The following is a 21776-nucleotide window of genomic DNA, read 5'->3' as shown; positions in this document are numbered from 1 at the left end:
ATATTTGATAATGTCATGGCTAATATATTTTATGTTTAGATTTCAGATCTTATTTGAACAGAACAAATCAGTACTTAACTGATCAGTACTTATACTGGAAGTTAGAACTTAAGGTACTGGAAGTCAGAACTTAAGGGATATCAGTACTTATGTTATCAGGAGATAGATATCAGAACTTAAGTGCTGAAGGACGATCAGATAAGGACAGTAGCTGATTAAAGTTAAGAAGATCAAGATAAACATAAGAAGAGATATGCATGAAGAAGGAATTCCGTGAAGGATGGAATACTTGGAATAGAAGATATCTGATTGATATATTTTAGGAAGCAGAATTATATTCCATATCAATTAGCGAATATCTTGTAACTGTGTAGTATATAAACACAGAAATAGAGTTTACACTAGAGGTGTTATCATTATCGAGAATATTATTTATTATAACTCTAGAAGCTCTCGTGATATTTTGTTCATCACTGAGAGATAACAGTTCCAGATTGTGACAGAGTTTATTGTTTAAATAAAGTTTGTTTTCTGTTACATAAGTTCTTGAAGTTTGATTTGATTGTAATAAACACTGTATTCACCCCCTCTACAGTGAAAGTGTGACCTAACAGCCATTATAAGAAGATTCTTTCTTATTCTTTTTTCATCCTCCTCCCTCTTTTTTTGTGGGTTTTACTTCTTTACGGGTGAATCACCTTCCAGGTTTTAGGGCAGAGATGACCCGTATCCGGGGGGCTACATCTAGACTGAGTGATGAGGATAAGATGTAGGGACATGTGTCATAATTTCGAGATTTTCGGGGATGACTAAGATGAAGTAGGTGAAAAGCACGTGATGAGACGGATTCGAATGAGAGGTGCTTAGAAATAATTGTCATAGGGATAATTTTTGCAAGAAAATGTACCGAAGGCCGTAGATCTTAAGCTAGTAGGTCGTAGGAAACTTTATAAGACCATCAGTTATATTGACCGGATAAAAGTCCAAATTCTGCAACCAAAATATTCTTCTCTATAAAGGAAAATTAAATAGAATTTTGTACCAACTAATTATAAATACTTGTAACTAGAGGTGGCCAGACGACCGGTTTAAGTCGGACCACCCGTGAACCGGCTCGCCTGAAACTCGCTTGACTCGGCTCGTTGCGTGCCGGTTCATTATTCGGCACTAACCGGCTTTAGATGCGAACCGAACACGAATCAGGAGTACAGAAACTGCGAACGGACCGGCACGGCACGCGAACCGGCCCGTGTGATTCGTAAACGAATAAGAACTGTATTTGTCATAATTCGGCCCGTTATTCGGCCCGCTATTCGGCACTGACCGGCCCATTATTCGGCACACGTGCGTAACAGAACAACGGTCACTCTTCTCTAACGTTCACCTGCAACTGCAACTTGCAGCTCTCCAACGTTCACCTGCAACCTCCTCCAAGGCTCCAACGGTCACCTCTTTATTCTCTATAAATAAAGTCGACCTCACTGTTAAGCTATCTCACTATCAATCTCTCAATCTCTCTCACTCACTCTATTTATCTCTGTTATCTCAAGCTCTCTGCTCACAAATCACAATACACTCACAAGTCACAGCCTCAAACACAGACACAGGTCAGTTACACGGTTCAGGCGAACAAATCCGGCAACACTGCAACAAATTAAATTCCGGCGAGTTCAATTTTTTCTTTCTGAACAATGGAAGAAGGAAGGGGTACTATTTCTTCTCAGGGATCGAGTCAAGCAACTTCTATGCGACCTCCTCGACCGGAAGTTGGTAAAATTCTTCCTCAGTTTTTTTGTTTTAATGTTCATATTCGTGTTCTTAAATTTTGTTTTTGTTAATATAAATTTTCATTTTTTTTTATGTTTTTTGGTTTATTAAAATTTTGCATTTTTAATACGTAGGTAGATTTTGCATTTTCGAATGATGTATAATTTTTTTTATGTTTTTTGTATATATTCGAATGATGTATAATTTTTTTATGTTTTTTATGTTAATTTTGTATATATTCGAATGTTGTATATTATTAATTTTGTATATGTTCGAATTTTACAGGGCCCTCTTGTACGTCTACGAGACATTCCTCGCACGTTTGGAATTATTTTTCGAGACAGGCAGTACCGGAAGATCCCAACAAATTTAAATGCTTTTGTTTACTTTGTAATCAAAGCGGCCGAAATCAATCCCCGTTTCTTCACTCTAAAGGTGCCGGCACAGGTACACTTGATCGACACTTGAAAACGCATCACGAAATTTCGAAACAAAGTCACGAAAGTGGAGAAGCACGCGGAGAATCACCGCAACAAACACAAATTGGTGGTTTTGTGACATCGTCTCCCGGTGGAGGTATGCCTTTCCACTATAGTCGAGATAAAATGATCGAATCTTTTGCTACTTATGTTACACTAGACGAGTTACCTTTTTCTCACGGTGAGAGTCCTAATTTAGAGCATATGATGAAAGAATCAATAAACCCGGCTTTTAAAAGAATTCCTAGGAACACGCTTAAACGTCTCACACAAAAACAATATTATAGTCAACGTGCGCAATTAATTGAATTTTTTCGTGATTATGATGGCATGGTATCTTTAACTAGTGATTGTTGGAGTTCGAGTTGCGGTGAGCCATATATTTGTGTTACCGTGTATTGGATTGATTCTGATTATTTTTTACAAAAATGAATAATTGCCTTTGATGTTATGGACGAGCAACACACGAGTTATAATATAAAGACGAGAATTGTCGAAACTAGTAACGAATTTAATTTGCAACACAAGGTGTTTACTATTTCTTTGGATAATGCTTCGGCAAATGATAAAGCTATTTACTATATTGCACAATATATTCCTACTACTTTAGACGATATTTTTTTGCATGTTAGATGTTGTGCACACATTGTCAATTTATCGGCTCAAAAGGGTATTCAACAAATAACCGAATTTTTAGCACCTATTAGAAAAATAATTAAGTATTTACGTATCGCACACACATTAAAGAGATAATATAGAAAATTGTGTAGGGAAAATGGATTAATACCCAAAAAGTGGGGAATTGATTGTCCCACGAGATGGAGTTCGACTTATAAATTACTATGCGAGGCAATTAAATATAAGATAGTTATCACCGAGTTATATAATTCCGATCCAAGAAATCAAGTGGAGGATAGACTTATTACCGAAAATGATTGGGACTTGGAAAATAGGGTACGTGATTTGCTTGATTGTTATGCACGTGGTACTAAGATATTTTCTTACGTTTACAAGCCAAATGTACATCTTGTTATTATCGAATGTGTTAATATTATTACTACTTTAAAAGCATATGAAGAAGATAATTGTTTTGGTGCAATTATTGTTGATATGAAAAAAAGTGGATATAATATTTTACCGAATTTCCTTTTATTTATGGTGTTGCATGTCTTATTGATCCCGGTGTTAGAAAAGAAGGTTTAGAAAATATGTTAGAACATTATTACTCGGTATTAGGAGTTTCATATAATCACGTGCTTTATGTTCAAAATTGTTTAGACTTGTTACACCGTCTTATAGATCTATACACTCCTAGAACTCAAAATATTATACCACCTAAGTCTAGTCAGTCTAGTAGGTTTAATCCCACATTGCTTGGTATCCTAACTAAAAAACAAAAGTGTAGAATTTCCGAAAATGCATCTACACCTCAAACTTCATTTAGCATGCTTAGAGAGTTTTTTTCATATAACTATGAGTTCGATGAGGATTTTTCAATACTAACATGGTGGAAGAATCACGAGAACCAATTTCCGGTATTAGCTAAAATTGCAAGGGACATTTTAGTAGTTCCCGCCTCTACCATTGCTTCCGAGTCTGCTTTTAGTGCCGGTAGAAGAGTATTGGACGAGAAAAGATCAAGTCTTGCACCGGATGTGGTCAAGATATGTGTTTGCAAAAAGAATTGGGATCAAGCAGCAAGGAGACAACAAGGGATGAAAAAAGATGATTCAGACGGCGAAGAGGATACTTGGATGACGATGGACACTTCATCGGAATCGGGTATGTCAGCGAACGATCCACAAGAAGAAGAAATTGAATAGTTGATAATATTTGTATGCCTTGTATTTTTAAAATTTGTTATATTTTGTATTTTATTTAAAATACAAACACGGTTTGTTCCATTTTTTTAGAGAGGAGTCCTCTCAAATCAATTATAATATTTTTTTAATTAATAAAATTTATAGAGGTACCGTCCTCTTTTTAATCATTATAAACATGTTAGTTTTATAAATTCGAAAAAAACACAATTTTGAAAAGAAAAATTGAAGATACAAAAAAAATGTTTTTAAAAATAAACTAGTCACTTATTTGAAAAAATGTTAAAAATTGAAAAAGCCTAAGTCGGTTTATACAAAGTTAAAAAATTAAAAATTGAAGTGTGATCACTGTAAAAAAAATTCAATATAAAAAATGTAAAATTAAAATAGAAATCCAAAAATTGTAAAATAAAAACAAAAATGCAGTCGGTTTATACAAAGTTAAAAGCAAAACATAAAAAAACAAAAAAAAAAAAGAAAACAAAAGGCACATCAGATAATCATCTGTGTACACACCAGACATCCACATACCACAAGTTCTGGCACGCGGCGGTTATTCGCCTGATTCGCGAACCGCCAAACTCGCCGAACCGGTAAACTCACCTGATTCACGAGCCGTTCAAGAGTTAACTTTCAGTCAAATCGGCACAGCACGGATCGGTTCGTGTAGCTTTACGGGCCGTTCACGAATTAACTAGCTGATGAACCGGATCGCCGGAAATTCGGCCCGGCACGGTCGGCCCGACCGTTTGGCCGGCTCTACTTGCAACCTTGAATATGCATGTACACACCTTGATAAATTTAATCTACAGGTATGCATTCGAGATGTTTTATTCTAAGATTTGATCCTGGAAGCTACTTAACATATATTACAAAATCCCCCATCCAAGTAGCTGGACAACTCTGTTTCAGCTTGTGGTAGATTACACTGGCTCCTCTCCGACGATCAAGGCTTGGCTCTGGATCTTACAACAGAAACGCACACATTCTTTACTTTGCCTGCACTTGAAAGAAAAAAGGTATTTTGGGACAATAGATATGCAACTAGTGAAATACAAAGGCAAACTCGGATTAGTCTGTGAAGACTTGGAAAGCTTCGAGATATGGGTGATGGAGGATTACAAGAATGGAGTTTGGAAGAAGATTAAGAAGATTTACACAGAAACCTTAAAAAAGGCCACAGGAGTTGTGTTGTACATGGAGTTGACCTATTTGCTAGTAAATTTGCACTTATGAAGGGCCGTGGTTATATGCTCTATGACTTTGACAATGTAAATGTAGCCTTCCCATTTACGCAACCTGATGAGATTTTCCCTTTCATTCTGATCTTGAGCTTGTAGATTTAAGAAGAAGATCAGAGTGTTAGATGATCCGTGAGATAGCTGAATAGTTAAACTGAATATTGTGTTATATCTTAAAGAAACATAAAAAAGGTAAATTAGCTTAATTAAAATACGTTAGTAATTTCTAAAAAAATGGTGTTAGGGTTATGTTGACCGGATAAAAGTCCAATTTCTGCAACCAAAAGAAATTTGGAATTAATTTTCTTTAAAATAGATTTTTTTACAAACTTATAAGGGCCTATTTGGGTACCGTAAATAAGTAGATTATTGACTTATAAGCCGGTAAGTACTTATCGACGAGTGTTTGTCGACCCAACTTATATAGTTGGATTTACAACTTATAAGCTAACTAGCTTACAGCCCGTGCAATGCACGGTCTTGGTTAATATTTATATATTTTTAATTCGATTTCATATAATTTTATTAAAATTTTATATAAATAATTAAATACTAAATAATGATTATATAATTATAATTTCAAGTTAGGTTGAAATAGTACAAATAGTATACGATTGATGAGATCTTATTCATAAATAATAATGTACATGTTTGTTGTTAAGGAGTGAGATTCGAATCTGAAAACTTATATATATTTTTTATAAATAATATAAATGTTTGTTGTTAACAGGATTCAAACCACTGTGAAGTGTATTTTTTTAGTATTTGGATCTAACGGCTCTGATTATTTGATGAAGAAGATCCAACAGTCGTGATGGAAAAGGATAACCAAAATGAGGGGTTAACTAAACTACAAATTATACCCCATTCCGGCTATTATAGTATAGTATAGATAAGTTGTAGGTTAGTAACGACGTACTTTTTCTCAACTTATTTTGATTTTTTATTCTTTTATATTAATTTTAGTTTTAAATATATGTTTGTAAATATTATTTGAATTTAAAATTAACAAATTTAGATAATTGTATTTAAAAAATTATTTATTATAATTCATTTAAGTAAAAAGATATTTTGACTTATAAATAAACTATCCATACACTTATATAACTTATAAATTTTCATCTACAGTTATAAATAACTTATACATTTTAAGTCATAAGTGACTTATTTTAGAATTTAAAAAAGGGACACTAAATACTTGCAACTTTGAATATGCATGTACGGGAACAGTTAAGCTATGGACTCATCTCTTGTATCTATGTGCTCTGACGATCTTCTTTTCGATATTTTAAGTCGGTGCTCCTTAAAAAGTAATTGATAAATCAGAGGTAATCAGCAAATGTTTCATCGAAATCGCGTATGAGCAAGCTTTTATGCAATGTCACAAGAAGAAAACAGGCACGATTTATGGCTATATCTTTAAAAGTTCATACGGTAATAACAAACGCCATTAAAACTTGGTTTCACCTGATGAAGTTGACAGTAGAAGCACTTTAACTTTTGATTTCTTACCACCCGATTCCGAGATATTTGCTTCTTCAGATCAGGGGCTCCTCTGTTATGCTACATTCACCGCGTACCTCAACATCCTGTACTTTTTGGATTTTATGTTAGATCTCCACCTATATTTTATGTTGGATTCTATAGGCAGGACGACAACTGGTATATATATTTTATTTTTACCAGGAAAATTATTTTTGTTATTTTCTTCTTTCTGATTCCGCATTGTTATTAATGTTCATAGCGGATGGTCAAACCTAGTCCTCCCGCTAACGTGAACTCTTATTACCATGTTAAGGCACTACCTCTAAAAGCTTCAAGGTATTATAAAAATGTCGTTTCTATGATCTTATATTAGTATTATAAGAAGCACCCCCGGTTATATATGTTGCAGTGTGTCATATAACACAACTTGATAAATTTACTTTACAGGTATACATTTGAGATGTTTGATTCAATGATATGGTCCTGGAAGCTACTTTGAATAAAATTGCAAAATCCTCCTTTCAAGCAGCTGGAGAAATTCGTTTCAGCTTCTGGTAGATTACACTGGCTCCTCTCCGACGATCAAGACTTGGCTCTGGATCATAAACGCATACATTCTTTACTTTGCCCGCACTTGACAAAGAAAAGTATTTGGGGACGATAAATATGCAACTAGTGAAATATGAAGGCAAACTCGGATTTATCTGTGAAGACTTGGAAAGCTTCAAGATATGGGTAATGGAGCATTACAAGAATCGAGTTTGGAAGAATATTAAAAAGATTTATATAGAAAGCCTAAAAAAAGCCACAAGAGTTGTGTTGTTGTGACTTAATGGAAAATAACAGCCAAATGAAGAAAACAAAACAAGAATTGTAGAGAAGCGAAATAATTCAAAAGTCTCATAAGATGGATCTGAAAGCTGTGTCACAAAAATGTCAATGAGCCAATATATGCTCAGGATAAGGACCCTATAGTTCTAATAGAAAGGTGGTCCTGCATGTCATGAGAAGGGAGACCAAATGTGTCTTACTTAGCAGTAGATGACATTTTAGTTATCACACATGAAAAATGTTCATTGAAATATAGAGAAATATAAGCAACATTAAGTAAATTGCTGACTGAGGTTCATAGTGTCCATTACTCCCCCTCAAGCTTGGAGGGGAGTTCAGCTACAACTTCAAGCTTTCCCAACAGGTAATGATGTTTCTTTGTCGATAGAGCTTTGGTTAAATATTTCTGCAACTTGAGAGTGAGTAGGAACGTGCCTGGTAACTATGGTGCCCAAGTTGATTTTATCCCGCACAAAGTGATAGTCCACTTCCACATGTTTCGTGCGTTCATGAAGGACTAGGTTTGCTGCCAGAGCTAATGCAGCTTGATTATCACAATGCAGCAAGGCAGGCGGTAGTTCTTTGAGACCCATATCCCGTAGTAATGGTGATAGCCACGCAATTTCACACGCTGCCAATGCCATAGAGCAATACTCTTCCTCTGCTGTGGATTGGGAAACCACTGATTGCTTCTTAGTTTTCCACGAGATGGGTGAATGTCTAAGTAGTACACAATAACCTGTTGTAGATCGTCCTGACATCGGGCATGTGGCCCAATCGCTGTCACAGTACCCCTTTAGTTCAGCAGCAGAGGAAGATGCAAGGAGTATCCCTTAACTTGGGTTGGATTTCAAGTATCTTAACAGTTTAATGGTAGCATCCATGTGTGCGGTTGTTGGGTGCTGCATGAATTGGGTCAGAATGTGCACAGAGAACACGATATCTGGACGGGTTATGGTAAGATAAATCAGTTTACCGAGCAGTCTTTGATAGGGATGCGGGTTCTTGAGAAATTCCCCAATATCAGAGTTTAGACACAGGTGTGTGTCCATGGAAAGCCTGAGAGTTGAGACGTTGGTGAGTCCAAATTCCTCTATAAGGTCCAATGTATATTTCTGCTGCGAAACAAAGAACCCAGCTGGTGACCTGCTTATTTCAATTCCCAAGAAATATCGTACGTTTCCCAAATCACTACAAGAAAAAAGTCCATAGACATTGCTTTTTGGCCGATGTCTATGCTGTTTCCCAACCGATGTTGATGTCGTTGATGTCTATTCTAGACATCGGTGAATACCCGATGTCTATACTCGATTAGACATTGATTTTAGTTAAAAAACAGATGTTTATGTGTTGATTATTTACATAAAATGCTATAAATAAATTATTTAATAACTAAATTACACCTAATTAAACATGTTAAACATATCATGAGCTATGTTTTTTGTCACAAAAATATCGATTTTAATGAAAAACACTGATGTCTATGTGATGATTTTTTTACAAAAAATGCTATAACTAAATTACACCTATTAAAACATATTAAACATATATTGAGCTATGTTTTTTGTCACAAAAACATCGATAATTTTGACATAGGTGATGTAAAATGGCATATTAAACATCTGTTTCTTTAATGAAAGGTGATGTCTAATTAAGCGTATAGACATCAGTTTTTTCTAGAATGAAGTGATGTCTATGTATCATTTAGACTTGAACATGTTAGTCTTTCACATCAGTTATTTGCCTTAAACTGATGTACATTGCGTTTTTTGACATCAGTTTTGTTTGGTTAAAAGTGATGTTTATAACGTCAATTGACACCAGTTTTATCTTAAACAAAGTGATTTCTTTGTTTCATTTAGACTTGAACCTGGATTCCTTTGACATCAGTTTTTTACCTTAAAGTGATGTACATTATCTTTTTTGACATCAGCTTTTCTTAATTGAAAGTGATGTGTAAGAAATTTATAGACCAAATTGTGTAAAGTTTTACATCACTAATTTTCTAAAAAAGCGATGTACTCATTACTAATAGACATTTGTTATAAATAAAACCGATGTCTTTTATTACATAACCAAAACTAAAATATTGGAATAACACGCATCCATACAAATCTAACCAGTCAATCATTCATACATTTAACCATTCAATCATCCGAAAACCACCAACACCAACCCCATCACCTGCATCAATCATCCAAAAATCACCAACACCAACCCCATCATCTGCATCAATCATTCAAAAACTACAGTATCTACATTACCAAATGTACAACCCCCAGCATTTGCAAACCTATACACCAACCCCAGCATTCATACACTTACATTCTTACTACACAGAACCGTCTAAATTACCAAATGTACGACTACGCAAAAGAAAAGACCTTGAGTACAAGAATTGATCAGATATGCTCTTGGATGAACTGCAGAGCCTCAATGCGAACTTCATCTAGCTGTTCAATGCTGTAACACGATCGAGTCTTGGCCAACCACTACAAATTCCAAACAAACAAAATTCAGTACATGAATAAAAAGTAACCATATCGAAAAGTAACCATATCTTAGTATATAGCAAACTGGAAGTGTCAAAGTAATACCTTTTTAGCAAAATTCAACTTGTCATCATCGATATTTTCTTTCATGTATCGCATTATTACATACGCACATTCAATCCCACCGGGTTGTTTGGGAGATCCCTATTTCATTAATTAAAAGACAAATCAGGCATGTCAAATAAATCATATATATTAAGCACAAATATTAGGTACTCGATCTATTGTACTTACACTAAGAAACTTTGCCTTGGCCATCTTGTTGCCCCTGCCGGTTTCAGAGTTGTAACTTTTTAAAGCCCTGCATAAAAAACATAAAATCTCATACAATGTACAGAAATGAACATGCAATTATAACAAACTGTTACGTTAATAAAAATTTACCTTGATAACGCCTTTTCTAGTTCTGAAAATTGTGTCGGGTGAGGTAGTGGATTCAGAATATATATTTCCCCTTCCCAGATAACGACCAAAATCCAATGCATACTATTTTCACAAAAAAACAAAGACAAATAGGACACATCACATAGAAGTTTGTACTGTACTATCCATGTTTTTAATTTTCAGTATTACAATAAGTACTTACTTCTGCTTATGCGGAAGAAAGAATAGGCGATCCGGGTTACCCTCTCTCAACCGGTTTAAAATGTATGCTTCAAAATCAGCATTCACATGATATGTGGATCCGGGGTCAATAAAAGCAAATGTCTCCGCCAGTTCTGGTATTTCACTAATCTCAGAATGCAAGTGCCTATCGAAAGAGTGCTGATATTAAAATGCAAGTTCTGGAAAATTACAAACATTAAAAAAAATGATCATTAAAAAGAAAAAAAAAGGTAACTTACGCTATGTAACTAGCAACTACTGCTTGGCCCGACATTTCAAACATGGTGAAACTTCCAATACTCTAACTCAAAAAAAACTGACTGTTTTTTCCATGGAGACTCCACCTTTTTTGGCTTCCCCCCTTCCCAAAATTGAACCTAAGTTGCTGTTGTTTCCCCAACACTTCCTCTCCGCTAAGTGGTTCAGGTGCACAACCAAATTCTTGTTCTCCATTAAAAGCTGTCCTTTGTCTCCTATACGGATGATAAAGATCTAAATACCGACGATGTCCTTGGTAGCTCATTTTTCTACTACGACTTAGATATTTAGCCACGGTCTGATCACCGCATACTGGACAGGCCCTATAACCCTTATTAACGCACCCCGACAAATTTCCATATCCCGGGAAGTCATTTATTGTCCACATCAAGATTGCCTTTAGAGGGAAAAAGGATTTGGTATGGGCATCGTACACGTTTGGTTCACCTTCCTCCCATAATTTTTTTAAATCGTCGATCAGTGGCTGAAGATATACGTCAATATCATTACCAAGCTCTTGTGGGCCTGAAATTAATATTGTTAACATCATAAACTTCCTCTTCATGCATAACCATGGAGGAAGATTATATGTTACTAGCATAACTGGCCAGCAGCTATACCGATTATTTAATCCATTGTTGTGTGGATTCATACCATCGATCGCTAATCCTAAACGTATATTTCTTGCCTCGCTACCAAACTCAGGCCACCTACAATCTATATTTCTCCAAGAAGGAGAATCAGAGGGGTGACGCATCTTTCCATCTTTGGATCGATTATTTGCATGCCAACTCATTAATTCAGCAGTAGATGAAGATTTAAACATTCTTTTAAATCTGGGGATTATCAGAAAATACCACATAACCTTAGCTGGCACATTTACCCTAACTTGACCATCTTTCCCAACTTTTCAGCGAGAGAGATGGCATTTGGGACACTCGGAAGAAGACTCGAGAATTGGACCCCTGTATAATACGCAGTCATTTGGACAAGCGTGGAATTTAATATACTCGAGGCCTAAATCAGTCAAGGTTTTCTTGGCTTCATAAATATTAGACGGAAGCAGATTATCTTTAGGAAGAATTGATCCAATTGATTGAAGCAGATCAGTAAAAGCTTTATCGGAAACTCCAAACCTAGCCTTCCAATTATGTAATTTTAAGACCGACTCCAGTTTACACTCACTTCCCTCAAACAGAGGTTGTTCTGCATCGGCAACAAACCTCTTAAAGTTATCTGACTCTTTATCGCAATCTTCCCTACTATAGGCTGCTTCACACACATTAAATGTTTCTGAAATTGGTATGGGTTTCGAGGGAGGACAAGTACTACCAACAGATGATCTAGTACTATTATCATGGTTTTCTCCATGCCAAATCCAATCAGAATATCCTAAACTAAACCCTCATTCATAAAGATGACCTCTGATTATATTCACAGAAAACTTTTTGAAGTTAGAGCAGTGTGCACAAGGATAAGGAATTTTCTTGGGGTTTTTAGCATTTTCCTCGGCAAATATCAAGAAGTTTTCAACACCAATTTCATACTGTAGAGAATCCCTATCGGCTTTTATCCAAGACTTATCCATTTAAAACCACCTGGTATGTCACTAAAAAATTCAGTATGAGGCTTATATTTATTTTATAAGTCTAATATTTATTTTTGAAGTCTAACTTGATTTTAAGTATGACATCCACACATAGGGCAAACTATAAACGACATAAGAAAACTGAGAATTCATATTATACATAATGCATATTATACATTTTAATGTTATATATTTTATTATAATATGATATGAATCGATTTTTAATGCATTACGTAATTCATATTATACATTTAATTATAGTACTAGTACTATATATTAACTAGTCATTCAGTACTTAATGTATAATCACTATATAATTAACTATAATTAACCATAGTATGATAGTCAGATCATGGATGCAGATTATCAAATTATAAATGTACTATTTTCAACTAAACACTTGCACACACAATGACTAAATTAACCACACACTTGCATACAAAATTCAGAACACGACTACATTTAAATATAACATACTAATACCAAAATGAATTCTCCTGCACATAATTGCAAAAAAAATAAAACTGAGATTTCATATAATACATAATGCATATTATACACAACACATAGATCAACACAAGAACCAACTACATAGCACATAGACAAAAAAAACACTATCAAAACTAAAAAAACAAATCAAATGTATAAGCGTACAAAACAGAGTTGGAAAAGAAAACTCACCGAAGATCGAAAAATTAAACAACACTAATGTCCTGCAAAAACAAATCACAACATTACAAACAAATGAAAACCTAATTTATAAAAATAAAAAAAAAAATAAAAAAAATACAAATATACAACCAAAAACATCCAAATTACCTAAAGCTTTAAATCTTTTTCTCAAATTAGGTCCTGTATACAACAAGAAGAAAAGTATTAACAACAAGTTTAGACATTAAATTAATAAAAAAATAAGGGTTTCGAATTAGATAAAACCCCAATTTACAAAATTAGGGCTTTGAATTCAAAAATCCTCAACTTTTAAAATTGGTCTTCATGCAGAGAAGACCAGTTCGATTCAAGTAGATACAACACTTACCGAAGTAGAGAGGTTAACTGAAAGAGGCTTAACGGAGAGATTGAGAGCGGAGAGACAAAGAGAGAGAGAGAGAGAGAGAGAGAGAGAGAGAGAGAGGTTCCAGAGACAGGTTCGAGAGAGCACTACGCCATAGATGGCCTATCGCAACCCCCTACCTAAAGAATGTTACCTAATATGTTACCTTAGATAGGGTAGTTATGAGCTAATTTAACATTGTGTTTTTATGTTACCTTAGCCAAAACTGTGGTGTTACATTAGGTCGAAAGCGTTGCAGCTTGCAACATTCTGGTCAAAGTGTTACCTTAGAGTATCAAAACATAAATATGATGTTTTTAAGATTAATTATTAATTTAAATTCATTTTCAAGAATTTGGGTGATATACAAATAGAATGAATAAAATCTGTGACGATATGCGAATTTTGTACATATTAAAACTTAAAAAATTTAAAGAGTAATTAATTAGCAAAAAATGTTAAAATAAATATTTTAAAATAAATTTTTTAAAATAATAAAACATATAAATTGTCGTCCTCTTGATATGAGCACTGTTATATAAGTTTAAAAATAAAAATATTAAAATATACATATTTATATAAAAAATAAAATAAATAAAAATAATATTTAAATATTTGAAAATAGATTTATGGAATCTTAGAAATTTGATAAGGAGGTAAAATTTATGAAAATATTCAAACCTAGCGCCCAATTTTTTGGGTTAAAGGCCGCCTATTTTCAAAACAAAAAAAGAAACTCACGGGCCTGTAGTTTTGGGCCTTGTCCGAGATTAAAGAGCAGAAAAGAGAGCCCAAAACACAATAGGTGTGGTTATATAAAGTGAATAAACACGAGCGTTCCACAAACCCTAATATTTGTATAGCAGCAGCAGCAGCCAGGAGAGCTAATCACATAACTTTGTCTTCAAATCCTTCAAGAGGTAATCAATTTTATATTTTTATTTTTCGATTCATTAATTTACAGTGTTTCTTCGATTTAATTTTTGACGATAATGTGTTTGATTATTAATTTAGTAGTTAACAATGTCTATCGGTGAACTCGGTTGCACTTACGCTTGCCTGATACTCTCCGACGACGGCATCCCCGTCACTGTAAGCACATATTCATATCTCTCTCTTTCTATTTGTATCTATATATTAATTAGTCGCTTCTGTTGTGTGCGTGTGTTTTTTCAGAATAATTAGATGACTGTGTGTGAGAGAGATAAAGAGAGAAATAGAGAGATTGAGAGAGAAAGAGAGATAGATATAGAGATTGAGAGAGAGGTTGATTTTGTTTTTATGGTGAGGGGCTGATTGGTTGATTTAATTGTGTAGTCGGAGAAGATATCGACAATATTAAAGGCTGCTAATGTTAATGTGGAGTCTTACCGACCAAGTTTGTTCTCCAAGCTTGCGGAGAAGAGAAGCATTGATGATTTAGTTATGAATGTCGGAGCTGGTGGTGGCAGTGGTGTTGTTGCCGTTACTGCTCAGGCTTCCGGTGGTGGTGCTGCCGAAGCTAAAGCACCTGTTGAGGAGAATAAGGTATATAACCATACACACTTTGATTATATTCGATTGCTATGATGTACTACATTGTTTTAGGCTTGTCATGTTTTTAGATAATATAGCTTTATCTATTTTAGTTCTTTGTACTATATGGGTTACTCCTTGTGATTTAATGATTTGACATTAGCTACTCCAGCTAGTTCTTTGATTAAAGTTAAGTTCAAAAGTAAAAACTTATCTTGTTAGCCTATGGAAGATATGCCGTTCCTATGGAAGATATGCCGTTTTCAAAGACACCACCAGTAAACAAGCAAGTTGTAATTGGCACGCCTGGTACCATTAATAAGTGGTTTATAGCGAACAAATTAGGCATGAGTGCTAGACTATTCTTGTTTTTGATGAGGCTGACCACATGCTCGCAGAGGTAATTCTATAATCTGATCCTAATTTTAAAGTAATATATATATAGTCAATTTATCAAGATCATTAAGCATATAATTTTTATTTGTGAGTTCGTTATTTTTTATGTGTATCATTCTCATCTGATCTGTCCAATAGTAGTATGAAATCTTTTTAAATTAATGATGTTAAAATCACGAATACCAGACTGCGGTGCTTAGAATTTATTACTTTATGTTTTCATGGGACTGAATTTTGCATAGAATCCCATAGGTTTTTGTCAGCCTGGAACCTTAACATCAGTGTCGGTGCATTATGTGTAGTAGCCTTGACAACCCTGCTGAAGGAAAAAAAGGAATGTTCTGGTTCATGTATTTAAAAGTTAAAAATATGCAATTAACTTTTTATATATGTTCAATAAATGTCGTATCTGTAAGGGGATGCTACTGTGCTAGGCATTTAACTAATTCTTTGACAGTCGAAGTGATGTTAGCCCGCTAATTGTCCCCTGTATGAATGTTTTGTATATAGTATAATGTTCAACTTGCCTCCAAAATGTCCGTCCTAGTTATTAATGTTTGATGGGTTAGAAAGTTTGAAACTGTATATCATGGATAAATTTCCATTGCTGACGTTTTACATTTTTTTTGTCATGAACGTTTTGCATTTTAAGTATTTGTTCTCTACATTTGGTTCAGGTCTGTGATGTATTTTTAACTTTTGAAGCTGATAAACTTGTCAAGTTAAGCTTGGTTTCTTATTAAGTTAATGATGATGCAGGGTGGCTTCAAACAGGATTATGAGAGGATAATGAAAGGCATTGTTAAAATCAGGCCCAACTGTCAGGTTTGTAAATCTTTATTTTCAGGATTATGAGCTAGCATTTAACTTACATGATCACTTTATTTGACTCATGAATATTCCTGAAGTTAAGTTATAGTTCTTTCATTTATCCAACATATGATTTCCTTGGTACAACTAATGAATCCTAGTAATCCTTGGTACTTTTATATTTGTGATTGTGACTTTATAGTTTACGGTATCTTTTACTTCTTGAGACAACATCACACATCTCTAAGCGATTAATCTGTAAATTTTCATCCTGATGAAAAGAAAAAGAGCTTTAGTTTCAGTTTATGAATTTGACTGGATTGAACTGAATAAATGTTAAGATATTGTTTTGTAATCTCTTTTATTTTTATTTTTCTTGGTGGCACTGTTTCACCAGATGTTTATGCTTGGTTAGTTACTTATTGCCTATAAATTATCAAACTTGATTGGAAATAAGATGTATTTTAACAATTTTATGGGTATATACTATAGTAAATTAGTAATGAACTTCTGGTGCTGTTAATGCATTCAAACAAACAATATGGATCACAGTGCCTGGGATGAATCTGCATTCATATATCTTGCCTTGTCTTTCACAATTTTAAAAGTTAAAGATTGGACTCTACATTTGTTTCGAAACCTTATCTTTCTGAAAACCTGCTTTCTACTCCATAATTCACTGTCTTGATAATTTTATTGTATGACATGTCTCAAGTGCTTTGGAGGTCAAGGTCATGTTTTCCGAGTTTGCAGCTTTGTTTCAGTCGCCAATTTTGGAGTTCAATAAACCGAGCTGACTACATGGCTTTGTGACTAGGATTCATAACAGTGAGTTTGCATTTGGACTATAAAGAAATCATTATTTGTAAAATCTGACAAAATATTTTAAAGATCAAATTATCATGTAAAATGTAACAGGCTGTACAGGCTGTATATTAGTTAAAATTTGTAAAAACTGATGAACAGGCCAAGAATCAAATTTAACAGACCAGAAGCAAAGAATAAAGTCTGTCATTTGTTCCTTTGTGATTTATTTCTTTAGTGGACTTTTAGTACAGAATGGTGCCGTGGCAGAGCAGCAACAAGATTCTACAGAAATGGGTAAAATGGAAGCCAGACTTGTTAGCACAACTGAAAAATATGATATATGTGCTCTCTCTTTTCCGTGTTGCTAAAGATAGCTGCCAGATTAAGTTAATTGCGATTCTCGTAAATTAGACTTTTAATGTTTGTGTTTAGTAGATTAAGAAGTTTGGGATATATTAGATATAGTATATTTAATTTGTACATCGGTTTTATGAAATGGTATTGTTGGATGGATCATTGGGTTAATGAATTTGTTTTTGGGATTGCATAAATATCAATAACAAATTTTCATTTTTTTTATTAGCAAAGTGTTATATTAGCTTTATAAAATGTTACAATAACAAAAAAATGGGACCCATATTCCACGTAATAACTGTGGGCCCCAATGTGGGTCCCACTTTTTTAAAAACATTTTGGAATTTTAAGGTAACATAAAAAATAAGTTACAACTGATCTATCTTTTTGTTGCATTAGCAAGCTAAGGCAACATAAAAACAAGTTAAAACACGATGTTATCTTAGGCACCAAAGATGTTACCTTAGACCCCTAAGGCAACATGGAAAAATCTATCTTTAAAAAAATGTTACCTTAGCTTAAAAGTGGGGCAAGAGCAACATATTTACCCCCTAATACAACATTTTTTTGGTGTTATAGTAGGCATTTTATGGTATAGTGGAGAGAGAGGTGAGAGAGAGAGAGAGGTTCGAGAGATTGTGATGGTGAGATGATGGCCGAAGTTCAGAGAGATTGTGAGGGGAGAGAGGTTCGAGAGAGAGAGGGGGCTTCGAGAGAGAGAGAGAATTTCTGTTAGTTTTTAGTTTTTTATTTTGATTTTGTTGTGTCTGAAGATTGATTTGGGGGGAACCAAAATTTGGTTAAGGGGGGAGAATTTTGGGATTGGGGGGAATGTAGAACTAAAAACTGAATGAAAATTTCACTAACGGGGGAAAGAAAAGGTGGGCGCGAATTTTTTTTTTGGGTGAATTTTAGACATCGGTTTAATTATAACCGATGTCTACAAAGAACAAAGACATCACAAAAACACGGGGTGATGTCAATACTTTTTTTAAACATCAGTGGAAAAGTTAACCGATGTCTAATGTGTGATGTCTATTGACATTATTCTTGTAGTGAATCCTTCATAGTGAAGGTGTTGGATAGCATGAATTCGAGCTGATCAAGAGCTTTTTTATCATTTCCTGCCAGCAGCAAATCGTCCACATAGACAAGCACCAACGTTATTGTTGAAGGAGTAGTTAGAGTGAACAAGCTATAGTCAGACAAGGACTGCTGAAACTTGAGGTCCTTCAATGTTGTTGACAGCTTACTAAACCTATTTCCCGGGAGCTTGACGTAGCCCATATAGTGACTTTTTCAGCCTACACACAAGCATGGAGTTTGCATTAGTACAGTCCCCCTGATTCAGTACTATTCTGCTACCATGATGACTAGAGCCCTGAGGCATTTTTATATACACAGTCTCAAAGAGGTCTCCATTTAGAAAGGCATTCGTTACGTCTATTTGCATAACCTCCCACCTTTGTAGAGCAGCCACTTCCAACAAGGCCCTAATAGTTGTCATTTTTGCAACCGGAGCAAACGTGTGCTCGTAATCAACTCCATATGTTTGTCTATAACCCAATATGACAAGTCATGACTTGTAACGATCAACTGTGCCATCTGGTTTGAATTTCTTTTTATACAACCATTTACTCCTGAATGCTTTCTTTGATGGAGGGAGAGTGGTGATTTCCCACGTGTCATTATTCTCAAGAGCTTCCAATTCAAGATTCACGGCCCTTATCCAATTAATATCAGTGACAGCTTGACTGAATTTTACTGGATCTGCACGAGTCGTGAGAGAGGACAAGAAACACCCAAAATTTGGCTCAATTTAATGAGAGGTTATAGTGACTAAATTTACAGATGGTTGTGGGAAGGGCTTGGTGATGTATGTTTCCATCCATGTTGGAGGTTTATGAGGTCTTTTTGATCTACAAGGTGAGATTGATTGGTTTCGGTGTTCAATTATGGAGCTAGAGTCACTGCTAGTAACTGAGGGAGAATGAGAAATTTCTGTGGAAGTAGAAGGTGAGTTTTCAGTCAGTGTAATGTTGTATATAGGATTGAACGTGACAGATGGAAAAAGAAACTCATAATCTATATATGTGTTCGCAGATGTGTTGGGAATTTCAGTAAGCAAGGGTAGCATGTAAGGCTTGGGAGTTGCAGAATTCAAGGGAAATACATCTTCATTAAAGGACACATCCTTTGAAGTAAAGATTCTTTTGGTTTTCAAATCTAGCAGCCTGTACCCCTTTTGAGTAGGTGGGTAACCTATAAAGGCACATGGCACACCTCTAGGTGCTAGCTTATCAGCAGTGTGCATATCATTAACAGCAAATGCTAAACAACCAAACGATTTCATGTCATTGTAATCTACAGGTTCATTACACAACAGTTTATATGGGCATTTCTTATTTAAGATTGAAGAGGGTAACCTGTTGATTATATAGGCTGTTATGAGAACAGCTTCTCCCCAGTATGAAACTTGCAGGACTGATTGAAACATGAGTGCGCGAGCTACCTCCAGCAGGTGCCTGTGTTTTCGCTCGACTCGAGCATTTTTTTGTGGCCGATAAGCACATGATGTCTGATGTAATATTCCATGAGACTAAAACAATGCCCTGTACCCTGCATCCTTGAATTCTAAAGCATTCTCGGATCTCACCACTTGAATAGAGGCATTGAACTGGGTTTTTGCATAGTTTTAAAACACTTCAAGAGTCTTCAAGTAGTCTGATTTATGTTGTATAAGATAAATCCATGTCATCCGTGAGTAGTCATCCACAATCATGAGAAAGAGCTTGAACCTCTACCTTGTGTTCACCTTATACGGACCCCAAATATCCGTGTGGATTAGTTCGAATGCCTCTGTTGCTCGAGACTCACTGGTTGGAAATGGAAGTTTTGTGAACTTGGCCATGTGACAGGTCAAGCATATTGTATCTGCCACATGAGTACAATGTTTGACACAATAAATAAATTTCAACTTCAAAGTTGGGGCATAACCAAATCGATTGTGCCAGCGAGTAAACTGAGAAGTGAGGGACTGATTTGACACTGCCATACACTGAGATCGAGTCATTGTAGGCAAATCCTTATATGCAGAATTTGACATGTGATACAACCCATTTGACACTATGCATTTGCCTTTTTCTTCATAGGTTCGAGAGTCAACTATCTTGCAGTTGGTTGGTGAAAAGACTACAAAACAACCATTATCTTGTGATAATTTATGGATGGAGAGAAGGTTATGGGTGAAGGTTTGCACATAGAGCACATTCAGTAATTTCAAGCCATTTTGCAAGCTCACATCTCCAACATGTGACATAACACCCTGTGCTCCTGTAGGTAGATTGACACTCATATGTGTGGGCACATGTTTGATATTGGTGAGTATTTCAGGGTTTGAGGTCATATGGTCGGTTGCTCCTGTGTCAACTATCCAGGTGTGAGGGTTTGTTTGATCTTTGTGGCATAATATCATTCCTGAAAATGGGCTTTCCATGTGGGAATCATCAGTTTCATGGGACATTGACTGAGGTTGTGTGGGCAACAATTGAAGCAGATGTTGTAACTGTTGTGTTGACAAGGTCATAGATGGGTTATTAGGGTCTATGTGTGAGTGTTCTGTAGTAACATGTGCGGCTGATGGACCTTTTGAGACAAAGTTGGGTTTTTGGTTGGACCAATGTGCATTAGATGTATTTTGGTTACGAGATGAATAATTGTATTGAGGGGGATTATACTTGTAGTGCCTTCTGGGGTAGCCAATGATGTTCCAACACTTGTCACTACTGTGACCTTTACCACCACATGTTCCACACACCAATTGTTTTCTTGGGTTGAAGGAGGTTTTGCTATACATAGCTGACATCTCAGAATCACAGGTGAGAGGATTTTTGAGGATCTCTCGTTGAGATTCCTCTTGTTGAATAGCAGCACTGGCCATTTCCACACTGGGTAAGGGTGACAGCATCAGGAGTTGACTGCGTAGAGGTCCATAAGACTCGTCTAGGCCATTCAGAAACCGGAAGAGATGAGACTCCTCCTTTTGGGTTTGGATAGCTTTTAACAGAGCTGACACTTCTTCACTAACTCTAGTAACGGTGGGCAAAAGATTCATAGAATCTAATTTAGCCCTCAGACTACTCAAGGATGTATAGTAATCTACTATTCTAGCACCATTTTGTTTCAACCCAAAAAGTTCTTTACTGAGTTTATA

General features: G+C 35.3%; 1 protein-coding gene across 3 annotated transcripts; it reads left to right on the top strand.

Moving 5' to 3' along the window:
• Nucleotides 1-14443: 14443 nt before the first annotated feature.
• LOC141661475 (large ribosomal subunit protein P1A-like) lies at nt 14444-17653 on the top strand. 3 transcript variants are annotated; one of them, XR_012549965.1, is made up of 6 exons: nt 14444-14601; nt 14696-14773; nt 14999-15208; nt 15419-15596; nt 16352-16417; nt 17118-17135. XR_012549965.1 is itself a non-coding variant. In XM_074468491.1 (5 exons), exons 2-5 carry the CDS (start codon nt 14705-14707, stop codon nt 17187-17189), a joined length of 417 nt encoding a protein of 138 aa, XP_074324592.1. In that variant the 5' UTR covers nt 14444-14601; nt 14696-14704; the 3' UTR covers nt 17190-17653. The 3 variants fall into 3 exon arrangements, 2 of the variants coding, with proteins under 2 accessions (XP_074324592.1, XP_074324593.1); XM_074468491.1 differs by lacking the exon at nt 15419-15596 and having other exon boundaries at nt 17118-17653; XM_074468492.1 differs by lacking the exon at nt 15419-15596 and having other exon boundaries at nt 14483-14601; nt 14699-14773; nt 17118-17652.
• Nucleotides 17654-21776: the final 4123 nt, after the last annotated feature.

Source organism: Apium graveolens, chromosome 5 (assembly GCF_009905375.1).
Source record: "Apium graveolens cultivar Ventura chromosome 5, ASM990537v1, whole genome shotgun sequence".
In the NCBI taxonomy this organism is placed as follows: domain Eukaryota; kingdom Viridiplantae; phylum Streptophyta; class Magnoliopsida; order Apiales; family Apiaceae; genus Apium; species Apium graveolens.
The sequence above is the reverse complement of the archived record's forward strand: the minus strand, read 5'-3'. Positions and strand labels throughout refer to the sequence as shown.